Source organism: Anguilla anguilla, chromosome 2 (genome assembly GCF_013347855.1).
Source record: "Anguilla anguilla isolate fAngAng1 chromosome 2, fAngAng1.pri, whole genome shotgun sequence".
In the NCBI taxonomy this organism is placed as follows: domain Eukaryota; kingdom Metazoa; phylum Chordata; class Actinopteri; order Anguilliformes; family Anguillidae; genus Anguilla; species Anguilla anguilla.
The window spans coordinates 32,002,504-32,017,559 of record NC_049202.1 but is presented as its reverse complement, the minus strand read 5'-3'; the positions used below and the strand labels follow the sequence as shown (position 1 = coordinate 32,017,559).

Sequence of the window (15,056 nt, the reverse complement as noted above, 5' to 3'; positions counted from 1 at the left end):
CTTTTATGTTTGGACACAGACCAGCACAAGTCTTGAGCAGAATATTTGGGTTTTGGAGACCCCTGAAGAGCTTTTAAAGAGTAGCAATGAGCAAATATCATTAGAATGACATTTTGGACAAAATCTCATTTTCAGTTGTCAAACAAACAATTGATCAAGGTTTAATCGACTGTTTGGTTGTGCTGTGGTGATTATGTCCAAATATATTTTTCATTCATCTTTCAAAAACCCTAACATATTGCTCGGTAGCACAACTCCAATAGTCTAGGCTACTGTGAGAAGTGGTGGCAATTCTAAATTGCTTTGTTCATTAAAATCATTTTGTTCAGTTCCATATGAAGATTTGAGTCATTGTGTGATTTAGCAAGCACATGAATCTGTGTTACCTACTACCACACTACTTGCAATGTGAAGTTCCATTTGCTAAACAACGCTCGTTCACTGATGCGGTAGTTTCATGGCAAGTTTGCTACCTCATTAAAGTGTTAAATGATTAACTGAAAAGAGGTAACAGCACCAGAATCTCTCTTCTTTCTTAGTGTAAAAAGATATGAGGCTTTCCATGCAAATTTTAGCTAGTCTAACTAAAGCACAAGGTGAGAACCGAACAAAACTCACCTTCCTTGGTAGGCCAAGGAGGACCTCTCCAGTTGTTGACTGAAGAATTCTTACCATAAAAAAGAAAAACTCACAAACACCTGTCCAACAGTTCAGAAACACTCTTCAGGATGCAGGCGTGGATGTGTCAGCGCAATTGAACATGCATTTCATATGCTGAAGAGCAAACTTGAAGGCAACTAGGCCCTTAAACAAACAGGAGCTGAAGATGGCTTCAGTACAGGCAGAGCATCACCAGAGAAGATACTCAGCACCTGGTGATGTCTATGGGACTCTAAACAGTCATCACATACAAAGGATATGTGACAAAGTACTAAGCATAGTAACTTGTATTTATATTACATTAATATGTCCCAAAAATTATGGTGCCCTGAAATGGGGGCTATGTATACAAAAGTGCTGTAATTTCTACATGGTGAATCCAAAAGCCAAAATACGCTTTAATAAAAGCAGAGAATTTGCACTTTAACCACGTTACACTCAAAATAACATCATTTCTGGATCATATTTCATTAACTAAGTCAAAGGTCCTTACAGAGTTTGGTTAAAAAAAAAAAGGTCTTCAAATTCTCTGCTCCTGCTTCTTGGAATGGTCCCCAAAAATACTTAAATTACATTACAAATTACAGAAGCTCATTACTGTAAATTGATTTAAAGCTAGGGTCAAAGACCTGGAGTTCAGAACAATTGGGGACTGTAATTGTGCTTGTTGTATGATTATATTACCAGGATTTCTCTTTTTTATGTTTCAATGTAGGGTTTTGTGTGTGTGTGTGTGTGTGTGTGCGTGTGTGTGTGTCATTGTCTGGAACAGGTATTTTGACTGTTTTCATTTTTAAAATGTATCTTTAAATAAAAAAATTTAAAAACTATGTCTTTGTTCACTATAATATGGTTGTATTTATCATATTTGGTATGAACACAAACTAATTTTGAACTTCATGCTTGTGTCATATTTGCATTTACCTGCAGCGCCACTTTGTGGAGTAAAGAAAAATAGGAAACACTACTTCAGCACCACTATTAATGCAATATGATAACTATCGTAAAGTCCTGGCATGACAAAGGTCTGTATTTATGCCAGAAGGAGCCGCTGTTTAGCATTTTAAGAAGATGTTATTAGTGTTCTTACTATTATAGGTAACATCGACAGCTTACATCTGGGTAGCCTGCACCCCCCAACCTTTTTGACTCTCTAACCTGCCTGTCCCCAAGTGCCTAGTTAAAATAATCTTGTGCTGCCCAAATGCCAAATTTTAGTAAGCATGGATTGGGGCAGCAGGCAGTGAGGGAATGGGAGAGGATAATTTAGAAATAATAATTGAAATGTCTTTGTTTGAAATGCAAGAAGTATAAAAAATTCATTTTCATACTGGCTTCGGCTTCGCCTTGACCGCATCACCACCACCGTTGTGCATTATTTTCCAATAAAGGGAGAACCTGTCATGGTTCATTCCTTACTTATTATACACCTCATCATGGATTAATTTATATTATGAATCCATAACTTTATATTATTAACTTCTAGATCGCACACAGCTGGACACTTATACATATGTTTTGTTCTTGCCAACATTTAATACCATTTGGAGTAACATTAAAAGGATTATCAGGGACAATACATTAGGCACAGTGCTTACTGAACCAAAACTTGCTTTATTGCTTCATATAGAAAAGATACTTCCTTATTAAGAGTTTGAGCCAGCAAGCTAACTTTAATAAAAATAGCCTTTGCTGTAGCTGATAAATGTATACCTCTCTGCTGGAAAGATGAATAATAATAATAATCAGAATGATCAGAATCAGAATTATTTAAACATTTTAAAAATGGCTAAATGAGGAATAAATGAATTTATTCATTCATTAAAGATAAGTAAATTGACATAGAAATGATTAAATGAATAGATAAAATCAGAATTAATGTTTATTTCTTTCTTCATTTATTAATTTCTGTATTCATTTACTTCCATACTTATTTTCCGTAGCCTATTTATTTACTAGCACAACGAATTATAGACTGAGTTGACACTGCGATGGCGATCAGCTGATGTGAACAGCTTCCCTAGATACCACAAGCGAACGTTACTATTACTAGTTGACTAAGACTGTTTTCCAATCAAGGTTACTCAAAAGCATTTCTTGTTTCAAAATGATATGGTCCCGAACGCACGGAACTTCAAGTTGTGGTGTGGTCTCGTCAGCACCACAGTAAAGTCCTGTGCCATCCATGGCCTCCTCAATAACCAGCGGCAAACGTCAATGAACCTCAATACAAGTATTAGAGCGCAAAGTGCCAAGTATATTTCCGCCTCCTTCATCCCTCAAAGAACTGGAGGCTCGCCTTCTTGAAGAAAGGATCGATATCGCACTACAAACAGTTCAGAATGTGTATAAGGGCATTCCAGGAAGGACAGAAACCGTTCTGGCAACGGCAAAAGCAGAGGATGCTCCTGCTTCTTAAAGTCTTAGTAGATCACCTCCACTCTCTGACAATAGAGCCCTTCTCAATACGCAAGTTTATCTTTAGGGTAGCTTGGCTGTAATTCGATTACTTTCAGAGAAATTTTCGGTAGTTTGTACAACTACGTTTTCGGAGTAGTTTCCTCAACACTGTAAACTCGTCACATTAAAGCACACATTACATTTACACTACTAAACAAAGGAATACCTTGTCATCAGCAACAAAAAAACATGCACAAGCACAACCAAAATCATTTCAATACAAGTATCAATGGCATATCACTTGCCGTGCGTGCTTGCAGTGCTGCAAGTGAACTCACCTAATGAGGGCTGATGTTGTCTGGCAGCTGTCTTACCAGTACAGAATTTTCCAGGTTTTGCCTTTGGAAAACTCATTTGTTGCTTTAGCAGTATGTTTGGGATCATTGTCATGCTGAAGAATGAAGCGCCATCCAACAAGTTTGGAGGCATTTGCTTAAATTTCAGCAGATAAGAAGCTTTTGTACACTACAGAATTCATTTTGCTGCTGCCATCAGCAGTTACATCATCAATGAAGGCAAGTGAACCAGTTCCCATGGCAGGGGGGTGCTGTGGATCTTGGGCTATTCCTTTTCGCCTCCATACTTTGCTCTTGACATCACTCTGATACCAGTCAATCTTGGTCTATTCTGTCCATGAGACCTTTTCCAGAACTCTGCAGCCTCTTTTAGGTAATTCTTAGCAAACTGTAACTTAGCCAGTTAGTATTTGTGGCAAACTAGTAGTTCTCATCTAGCAGTGTAGCCTCTGCCGTTCTGTTCATGGAGTCTTCTGAGGTCAGTAGTCACTGACACGTCCACACCTGCCTCCTGAAGAACGTTTCTGATCTGTCAGACAGGCGTTTGGGGTTTTTTCTTCTTTATGGTGAGAATTTGTCTTTCATTAACTGTAGAGGTCTTTCTTGGTCCTTCCTTTGTGATTACTGAGCTCACCAGTGCTCACTTTCTTCTTAATGACCTTCCAAACAGTTGATGTTGGTAAGCATAAGGTTTGGCCTGTGTCTCAAACAGTTTTCCTTATTTCTCAGCCTCATAATGGGTTCCTTGACTTTCATAGGCACAACTCTGGTCCTCATGTTGACAAACGCCAGTAAGAGACTCTGAAGGCAATCAAAAGCCCGGAAACAAGTCTAGATACTGAAAGCTCTCATGCCTGCACCGAGGAAGCAATTGAACAGACCTGAATAATCAAAAACACCTGTGAAGCCATTTGTTCCAAACACAATGGTGCTCAGAAATGGAGGGACTATGCATAAAACGTCCTGCAATTTGTACATGGTAAAATCAAAATGTATAAAATAACCCTTTTATAAAAGCTGAGAATTTTTCCGAGACATTATGTAGCTCACGGTATATACAATGCATTATTTGTGCATTTCTGAAAACAGTATTTGAATTTCGGAAGGCTCCTATTAGCCTAGTTACAGTGTGACGAATATGGCTCACCTCTGCTGTTATGGTCAGGGAAGAACCAGTGGTGAAAGAAAACGGGAAAAAGGAATGAGCGTTTCCCAAAGAACAGTAATAAGGTGTAAGGAAAACAAAAAAAGAAGCTTTCTGCATTGGCTGGGAATCGGACCCGGGCCTCCCGCATGGCAGGCAAGAATTCTACCACTGAACCACCAATGCTTTGAGGTGCTGTCAGCTGTTTTTATTTGTCAGAGAAAGTAGTGGCAAAAAGCAGGAACGCCTCCTTCACTTTGTGCCTCAGCCCTGAGTTACTGCATTTTGCATGGGCATGTGGGCATTGGTGGTTCAGTGGTAGAATTCTCGCCTGCCACGCGGGAGACCCGGGTTTGATTCCCGGCCAATGCAGGCAGTGTTTTGGTTTCAAAATGATATGGTACGGAACTTCAAGTTGTGGTGTGGTCTCGTCAGCACCACAGTAAAGTCCTGTGCCATCCATGGCCTCCTCAATAACCAGCGCCAAACATCAATGAACCTCAACGCAAGTATTAGAGCGCAAAGTGCCAAGTATATTTCCGCCTCCTTCATCCCTCAAAGAACTGGGCTGCGTTTCCCAATTTCAATGTACCTTAACGTTTTACAAAGGTTTATAAGGTATACCTTTAAAAGGGAAACCACTTTTTACGAGTGTTTCCCAGACTATACCTTAACAGTTCCCTTAAGGGACACTTCCAAAGGTACGTCCTAAGTTGGAGCTGGCCTTCACTGTGGTGCTGAAAAGTTTTTCAATCAATGCCAAGCGAATCGATTGTCTCACTTGTAAAGGTTTATGAATGACGTTTTAATATAACAAGTGTAGTCATAATCATTTTACATAAATCTAATATTGCAGAAGAGTAGGATATGCCTACTAAAGATCATCTGCTAATCTATTTAAGAGTCAAGACGAGACCTTGTGATAGTTTCAATAAATACGTAGCCTAAATATAGGCAACAAAAGATAAATAAAGAGCATCAATCGGGACATATAAGCCATAGTCTGGGAATTTTTGGAAGCCCAGGAAAAAGGATATAGGCTACATATGGGTGAATCATTTTGTTCTTATTGAAACAAAGGTCTAATGTTAATTTGTTTTTGTCTCACAATATATAGGCAACTGTAGCAGCATATCCACTGATTCCTGCGGACTTTTCTCTGCAGTGCAAAAATGATCGTAGATGAAAGGCAAAAGCGCATCTGTAGAAATTTATCATGATTAATTCTATACTGGGTATGCCTTATGAATAGGCCTAATTGATGTTCACCTTGATTTGCTGTTGGATAATCTTAAGTTTAACCAATAATATCATTATTGGGTTGTTTACCGAAAATCGTAACATGGTAAGAAAGAAATAATGTTGATATTTACCCAGTGCTATTTAGTTTTATATAGGAGGTGTGAGCTAAAGGAAGGGGATGTAGATCATTTGGCTTGTTGTTTGTTCATTATGAGCCACCGCACCTGTATGTGTGTTTATGGCTAGGCCAATCAACGTGCTCTAGTTCCCTCTAGTTCGGTCATGCAAGTAGACTCACTCAACGTCAGCTTTGCTCACACAGGTTTTATATTCTTAATAACCCGGCGGTTTATTCCAAGTCAGAGTGATCATTGACTTACACACAAATGAATTAATTTCTACAGCGTATGCAGTCAGAAAAGCCATATCCACAGTTAGCTCCACTACGTATAAATTTAAAAAAGTATTATTTTTTTTCACAAATTGGATTAGTATTATGGATAGGTCCTATACTTAATTACCATCATGATGGGAATAGGCAGGTGAAACAACATTCTCATGACGTGCTATGCACAGAAACGTTGATTGGATAATTCATTTTCGTAAAGTTAATATTAAACTATCTATGTCATTTTTGCATGCAGATGTGCTACTAGATGCGCACTGTAGTACAACTGTCGATTTGAAAAGCGAAATGTTGGCATAATAAGGCTAAAACTGTGACAGGATGAGCGGAGCGCATCGCTAAGGGACAGCTTACAAGTGCCTCAGACCACCCTTTTAAAGGTATACCTTTCATAAGGTATACCTTAGCTAAGGAGGCGCTGGGAAACAGCTCGAGACCAAGAAAAAATCAATGCCATACAGGACATGCCAAGGCCCACAGACAAGACAGGTGTGCTACGCATCATGGGGATGGTCAACTTCATACGTAAATTCATTCCTAACCTATCTGCAAAAACATCCTGCATTCGTGAGCTCCTGCACAAAGAGAGTGAGTTCAAATGGACAGCCAAATATGAGCATGAGTGGCAAAAGCTCAAAAAGACACTGACAACTGCACCTGTGCTGACATTCTTTGACCCAACGAAGAGGATCAAAGTGTTGACAGATGCCTCAAAGGACGGAATTGGTGGCGTACTCCTACAGGCATAGGAGTACCATCGTCCACTAGTCGCCATCATCAAAAATAACTTGAATGAGATGTCGCCAAGGATTCAGCACCTGATGATGAAAATGCAGAGATGCGATTTGAGCTGATCTACATGCCAGGAAATCACCTGATACTCACCGATGCACTCTCACAAGCACCCACAGGGAACAGTACAATTGAGTACAACTGAAGAGCATGTTCAAAGCCATGTGAACATGGTGTCTGCTGCCCTTCCTGTATCAGACACAAAGTCCAGACAAATAGCTGAAGAAACAGCAAAAGACACAGAGTTGCAACGTATCATTGAGAACATGCAAAATGGATGGCCTGTAGGTTCCTGTCCACTGTTCTACCACATCAGAGGTGAACTGGCTGTCGTTGATGGACTGTTGCTGAAGCAAAACAGAATCATCATTCCACAAGAATTGAGACAGGACATACTACAAAGGATCCATGAAGGTCATCTCGGTGTCGAGAAATGCAAAAGAAGGGCAAGAGACACAGTCTTCTGGCCTGGAATCAACAAAGACATTGAGAGACTGATAAGCAGATGTGAAACATGCCATAAACATAGGAACAAGAAAACCAAAGAGCCTATGATGGTAGCTGATGTGCCAACAGCACCATGGTATAAGGTAGGAATGGACTTGTTTCATCTCAAGGGTAAAGTATCTATCTAACTATCTAGTGGTCATTGACTATTACTCAAACTTCCCTGAAATGGCATTGCTATCAAACATATTGTCAATCTGTGTCATAACACACAAAAAATCCATCTTCGCAAGACACGGCATACCAAACACAGTGGTGAGTGTCAACGGACCATGCTTCAAGAGCAGAGAGTGGCAGGAATTTGCAGAACAGTACGACTTCAAGCATGTGACATCTAGTCCTCTGTATGCACAGTCAAATGAAAAAGCTGCTGACAGTGACTCAGATCCCTACCTTGCTCTACTCAGCTACAGAGCATCACCTCTCAAGTGCAGACTGTCACCTGCTGAGCTGCTGATGAATCCAAAGCTGCGTACCACACTGCCGAGCTACTCAAAGCAAAAGAAATGTCCAAAGCTGGAACAAAAGCTACAACAGAAGAAGAAGCAGAAGTCATTCTATGACAAAACAGCCAAGCAGCTTCCACTACTGTCAAGCAACGACACAGTCAGGATTGAAGATCGTGATGGATGGAAGACAAAAGCCGCTGTTCTTCAATAAGTAGCTCCACGGTCATTCACTGTGAGGACAGAGGAAGGACAGATCTTCAGACGCAATCGCCGCAGTCTTATAAAAACACAAGAGACTGTTGGAGAGCTCAGTGAAGCCCACATTGAGTCTGAGTCCATCTCTCCCCCTCTCACAGACTGCAACACCAACAAACACACTCCAGGTGAACCTGTGGTAAGCCTGAAAGCCTTTAAGACTGAATCTGTGATTAAGAGACTGTATATATATATATATATATATATGACAAGAGTGTGTGAAGTTTATGTTTAGATTAATGTTTAAACAGTTTAAAACAGTTCATGCTGATTAGCTCATACTAAGTAGGCTATATTAAGACTTGATGCTTTTGTTGCAATGATATGCATTAAAAATAAATAGTTAAGATAACTGACACCTGTAATTTGTTTGTCTACCGTTACAGTATTTGCCTCAAAGAAAGGGGGATGTGACGATTAGGTGGTATTGTATCTTTTACCACAAGGTGTCAGTAGCGGTTTGGATTAGACCGGATGATATGCTATGGTTCCGTACGCAAGCGGATAGGGTAGTAGAATAAGAACACAGAATAAACAACATGTAACCTCCTTATATGATCAATACAGTTATCAGTTTATTTCTTATATGTTTATAAGAGGCCCAGTTCATCATTGTATTAACGAACAAAACAGTTGGAGTGAAAACCTACAGGACAGTAGATCTCCAGGAACAGGGTAGGGCAGCCCAGGTGGTAAAATTTGCTCTTGATATTTAAAATTTCAATAAAATTACTAAAATGGCTGTTGTTATTTGTCTTTATTCAATCTGTTTTATTTCCAGTGTGTTATATTATTAATGTTATTATAGTATTCAGGTATGTGCACTGAACATTGAGAGAACTCATCCTGGGGTACCTCAGTGAATGCTGATTTTCATTCCAACTACGCAATCCCAAAATTTTAACTCTTCTTAATTAGGTGCTTTTCATGTCTACAGGAATTATTTTCCTTTTTAAACCACACTGTCAGAAATGGCTATTGCATGCCATGAAGAATAAACGTCACAAAATGTTTGATTGATCAGACCGAGGTGAATAAATAGGCTCCTAATTAGGTTATGCACATGTGTTTTAGTTCTTTCATAATTGATGCATGTTTGGCTCGTTGTCATTTGACGTGTCTTTGAATTCATCGTCTACAAAATTGTACGTTTTAGTGGCTAGGTGTATACAGTTTTCAACAAGATTCACTTCAGTCTGTAATTTAAGCAGTTAACATTTTAACCTCTCTTTATGTAATCGTTGTATAGTACAATGTGGTCATAACACTTTCATTCTTCATATGTAACATGTATAGCCATTTCGAACCTAACGTGGCTTAAATGGGTAAACAGTCCCTCTAAGCATGGAAAGTGAGCGTAATTCATAACAAGCACGAAACCGTCCAGACCTACGGCGCAACTGGGCGAACTATATTTTTTGGTTGATTTTGCGCGCTCATATATGGCAGTTGGTTCTCTCAGAAATCTGACTGATAGCCAGGGCAATATTTTCACTGGAGATTTGATACATCCCACCTTCTAACTTCAAAGTCCCAGATCATTTGTGAATGATTTTAATGGGTTTTTAAAATAGACACATGCTACAATCATGATAGCGGACTGTGCTGAGAAGTTTAGGTAGCAAACAACAAGACTGAATCCTTTTGACGTAATTTACACAGAAACTATATGCTCAGATGGCCTAGTTTCACTCACTGTGGCCAAGCGGAAACGATAATGTTTCATAAAATATATAACTTCAAAAGATTTAATTCAATCTTCGACTGGGACTTTTGCCATTTATTGCGGATGAGACAGAAAATTTCGGTGCCGCTGACTATAATCCAATGTTTTTTCACATTTACCGTTCGATTGATACATCTGTATCAGTGGTTGTAGCTGTGTGTCCTTAGCTCCTACTCATGCCTGCAGGATAGCATCCGTACGCGTGAACTAGGTTAACTGAAGTAGGCGATCCGTATGCGCTCCATACAACGAAAACCAGCATGTACAGGGGGTTCCCAGGACCGAGTTTGAATGCCACTGCTCTGCATGCACCGGTAAGAAGCCATTACCAGGTGCGCAAATCGGCTGTTCTGTATCTAGCTTGCTAATCATTTTCTTGCAAAGCAAGGCACATGGTTAGACTACTTCTTACTCTACTGTGTGCATTATAAGCTAAAAGCTAGCGCGTCCAAGTGAATATACAAACATTCAGCTAAATTACTGACCTACAAACGACGACAGCTGTCGTTTTGGGTTGAATGACATTGTCGGTTATCCAACGCCAGTTATAATTAGGCTTTTCAAAAAATAACGTGCAAAATGCAGCTGCACACAGTTCAGGGCGGGGTGGCCACGTCGGTGTACGGTCAAATTGGCCGTATCTGCTGATGTGGGGTGAGTATGTCTTAGATTATAATTACAGTTAGATAATCTGATCTGATGTCAGCGCTATAGGGGAACTTCAACCATGCGAAGGCTACTGTGAAAGAACAGTGGGGTTCAGGAACAGTTTGGGGCATGCAGAAAAAAACTCACGCTGTTGGTAGTATTTTGGAACTTCCGTGCGAAAAGGTTAATGGACCATCATTAATTAAAAAAAAAGAGAGCACTGATGAGCAGGGGCAAAGGAGTGAGTTTGACATTGGGGGGGACACATTTGCTCCCCAGCCCAATGTGTATGTGTGTCAAACATGGGAATATGGTGTGTTGTGCCAGATGAAAGGTTGGACAGGATCAGTTTTTGGACTGCTTTTGTTGCCACATTTTTAAGTGAAAGGATGCTGGAAATAAATGAAATTAAGACTGCCAGTCAGCCACTGGGCTGCTTTACTTTTAACATTACAACACATTCCAGCCTCAGAATAATTCAGTTTGAACAACGCAAGAAATGTGTTTTAATATGTTAACAGGAATGGCACAGCATTCACCTTCCCTTCCTCCCATAAGACTGCAAACCTCGCAAAATCTTGCGATACACGATTTGAATGGGGTGATTTTTAAAGACTGATACTGTGCTCATTCAAACTTCTAATTGCAACCTACTGGGCCTACTGGTTAGTACTGCATGGATTTAATTGGGTGAATTTTTTAATTTGGGGTCCATTAAAAGGAATGATATTTGCTGTATAGGGCGAAATTGTTGACTGCACTCCAGCATGCCTTTCAAAATAAAAGTACATGGCTAGCATTTTTTTTGTTGGTACAATTATTGGGGGGGGGGGGGCAAGTTTAACTGTTTCCAAAATTGGGGGGGGGGGGGGGGGGGGGGGGGGGCATGTCCATATTCTAAAAGTTAGTTTGATTACTCATCTTAAATTATGGAGTACAGAGCCATAAGATATGTTTTTAAGAGCTGTCCCTTTAGCTGCCCATTACTAATGTACTGAAATGAGCAGCAGCATTCTGGCTGAGCTGCAGAGGTTTGTTGGCAGCGGCACAGAGGTCAGCCAGGATGGAGTTGCAGTACTACGGGTGGGAGATGATGAGAGCATAGAGTAGGACTCACACTTCTGTGAAATATCCATCCATCCATCCATTATCTATACCCGCTCGTCCTGAGCAGGGTCATGGGGGGTGTTGGGTGCCTATCCCAGTGTGCATTGGGCGAGAGGCAGGAATACACCCTGGACAGGCCACCAATCTATTGCAGGACACAAACACCATTCACTCAAAAACTCATACCTATGGGCAATTTAGAGTCTATGTGAGTGAAATATATAAAATCATTAAACTTGACACTATATTCCATTTCTATAAGAGACTGTAAATCATTCTGCTGGTAGTGGTCTTCCCTGCAGTGATGGTATAGTATAGGTGTATTATTTCACTGTTTGTTAAAATAAGACATAATGGTTACAGAAGAACTACATTTCTGAGGTTATTTGTTGAGTTATACTGTAATTGTAAATCATACAAACAAATCTAAATATTAAAGAAATTTCATAACAGTATCTCCCTTGAAATGTATGTATTGGACATCAGTGATATATAGTGGTGTACTATATATATATGTATATTCCTATAACGTATTAAAAACATATGTTAGCGGAGATGCAATAAAATGTTTACATTCAGAAAACTGGCTCATTTTTCTTTCTTTTTGCAAATGATCTCTTAATTCACAATAGATTTTGCATGACTGTTGTTGATCCTGTCTCTCAATAGCAGGGGTGGGCAATTATTTTTTACATGGGGCCACATGAGAACAAGAAAATATTATGGAGGGCCGGACCAAAAGGCTGGACAAAAGTCTGCATAATATTAATTGTTTTGATTAGTTGGTAAGACTGGTAAGAGTATAAGTTCAAATTGAGCAATGAAAAAGAGAGGTTGTCTTAGGAAAAATGACATTTACTCAATAAAATTTCCTAAAATAATGGTTAACAAAATGTGAACATTTGAACAGTTTTTGATTCATTACATTAGTGACCATTTTCAGCCAAATTCAGTAAGATACATCATATTAGAAAAATAATGATGCCTACATTTGTAGTTAAAACATTTTCACTTGTCACTCATTCTGCGTTTTTCAGTTTTTTCTTGTTCAGTGAGAGAAATCTAGTCTCTGTTGGTCTTTAACAAGTGCATCAAAGTCAGGGTGAATGTTTGAGGTTGAGATGCGAAGCACAGCTGACAGATGATCATCAGTGAGAAAGGATCTGTATCTGGACTTATTAAACTTCATCACTGAGAATGTTTGTTCACATATGTAGGTAGATCCAAAGAGAACAAACATCTTCTGAGCATGTCTCCTCATATTTGGAAACTTCTCTTGCTTAAGAGAAGAGTAGAATTGCAGCAGTGGTTGTGACTTAAAGTGCTCTGTGAGTACTGCATCAGACTGCAGGTCAATGAGTTCCAGCTGGACATCACTAGGCACATCATCCACATTGCAGGTAAATGGAGAGGAAATCAAGTGCATTTCACTCTCCATTGTTCTGAAATCTTTAAATCGCTTTGAAAACTCATCATGCAGTGCTCCTAACATGGATGAGTACCTGCGGAGGTTATCATCTGATGGTGTGACTTCTTTCAGGGTTTGCATGTGAGTAAGATTGTTGCTCTCCAGTTGCCTCGAAAGAAACTGTAACTTCGTCATGAAAGCCTTCACTAGGTTGTGCATTTCATGGATGAAAAGGCCCTTGCCTTGCAGTTTGGTGTTCAGTGCAGTCATCAGTGCGGTCACATCAACAGCAAATGCAAAATCTGCCATCCACTTCTCATCTGAGAGCTCTGGGATGTCTCTGCCTTTCTTTTCACAAAACTCTCGGATTTCTGCTTTCAGATCCCAGACTCTTTTTAGCACTTTACCCAGACTGAGCCATCTCACAGCTGTGTGATAGCTGATATCAACATGTTCTGTCTCGTGCTCCTCTAAAAGTGCAACAAACTGCCTGTGATTCAATGCTCGTGCCCTAATAAAGTTAACTATTTTAGTTACAACATCAATCACATTGTCAATTTTAAGCACTGACTTGCACAACACATGCTGATGTAAAATACAATGCAAAAATACTACTTTCTGATCTGCGTTGTTTTCAGTCACTTTATCTTGCAAACGTTTCAACAGCCCGACATTTTTCCCTGTTAAATTTGGACAACCGTCCGTTGTAACACCCGTCAGTCTGTCCCATTTCAGTCCCAGCGTGTCCATGCATGCATTTACCTCCGTGAACAAATCGCTCCCCGTCGTTGTCCCTTTCATTGAGCGCATTGCTGCCAGCTCCTCTGTAATCTTGAAGTCCGTTATCCCACGGACAAATACAAGTAGCTGGGCTGTGTCACGGACATCACAGCTCTCGTCCAAAGCCAAAGAGAAAAAGTCAAAATTTGCCACATCACGTTGCAGCTGAAGTTCCAAATTTACCGCAATGTCCTCGATCCTTCTTGTCACGGTGCGCCTGGACAGCGGGACGTGCTCAAAAGCTTCTTTTTTTTCAGGACATAGTAGGGCTGCAGAGTCCACCAAGCACTCTTTTACGAACTCGCCCTCTGAGAATGGCTTACTGTTTTTAGCGATTTTGTGGGAAATTACAAAGCTGGTCCTGGTTGCTGCATCCCTGGATGTGTGAAGCTTAACGACCAAATCTTCCGATATCCGCGCCATTTCAGCATTATTCAAGTTTTTATATGTCTCTGAATGTTTCGTCTCGTAATGCCGTCTCAAATTGTAATCCTTTAACACTGCAATCTGGTTCCCGCAAACCAAACACACCGCTTTACCTCTGATTTCAGTAAACAAATACTTTGCAGTCCATGTCTTCTTGAAAACCCTGCATTCAGCGTCTACCTTTCTTTTTTTAGTTGACATTTTGGGGGTGAAAGTCGTCGAGACAGCTAACGTCCATTCAGTAACACGCACAGAGCCGAAAAGTTTTTTTAGCAGTTTTTTCAGCTCTGTGGTAACACGCATCACGTACGTACCTTACGTCCCTATGCACTACGTAAAAAACACAGGGTGTATAACTTCAAAATAAAAGCCATGCACATTTAATCCACGTATGAGGTAATAAGAAAATACGAAAAAAAAAAAAAAAAAGTTTATTTTGTAATTTCTTATGAACCTTACGCGGGCCGGTCAGAGTCAACCAAAGGGCCGCATCCGGCCCGCGGGCCGTAAAATGCCCAGGTCTGCTCAATAGCGTTCCTACTTCTCTTTTTCCAGTGCACAGCTCAAGCACGTGCACAGATAGACCTCAAGGGGGGCTTGAGCCCCTGCCCTTTTGCCCTCTCATTCGACGAGTGCCGTTTTGGTCGATGGCATTTATAATTTGTCTTGTATATAAAATACAATTTATAAATACCACCAACCTATATATATATATATGCACGGGTCCGCAGTTTTAGCGTCATGCGTAAA

At 40.1% G+C, this 15,056-nt stretch overlaps 1 protein-coding gene across 1 annotated transcript; it reads right to left on the bottom strand.

Moving 5' to 3' along the window:
* Positions 1–12,392: 12,392 nt before the first annotated feature.
* Positions 12,393–14,713, bottom strand: LOC118219745 (general transcription factor II-I repeat domain-containing protein 2B-like). The gene is made up of 2 exons (XM_035403123.1): positions 14,478–14,713; positions 12,393–14,255 (listed from the first exon to the last, which is right to left on the bottom strand). Exons 1-2 carry the CDS (start codon positions 14,607–14,609, stop codon positions 12,741–12,743), a joined length of 1,647 nt encoding a protein of 548 aa, XP_035259014.1. The 5' UTR covers positions 14,610–14,713; the 3' UTR covers positions 12,393–12,740.
* Positions 14,714–15,056: the final 343 nt, after the last annotated feature.

Excerpts from the sequence above, each read along its gene's own strand:
- LOC118219745 (XM_035403123.1), bottom strand. The coding sequence starts at position 14,609 with ATGCGTGTTACCACAGAGCTGAAAAAACTGCTAAAAAAACTTTTCGGC. Across the intron at positions 14,256-14,477 it reads AAAAAAGAAAGGTAGACGCT|GATGCAGCAACCAGGACCAG; the intron begins GAATGCAGGGTT and ends CACACATCCAGG.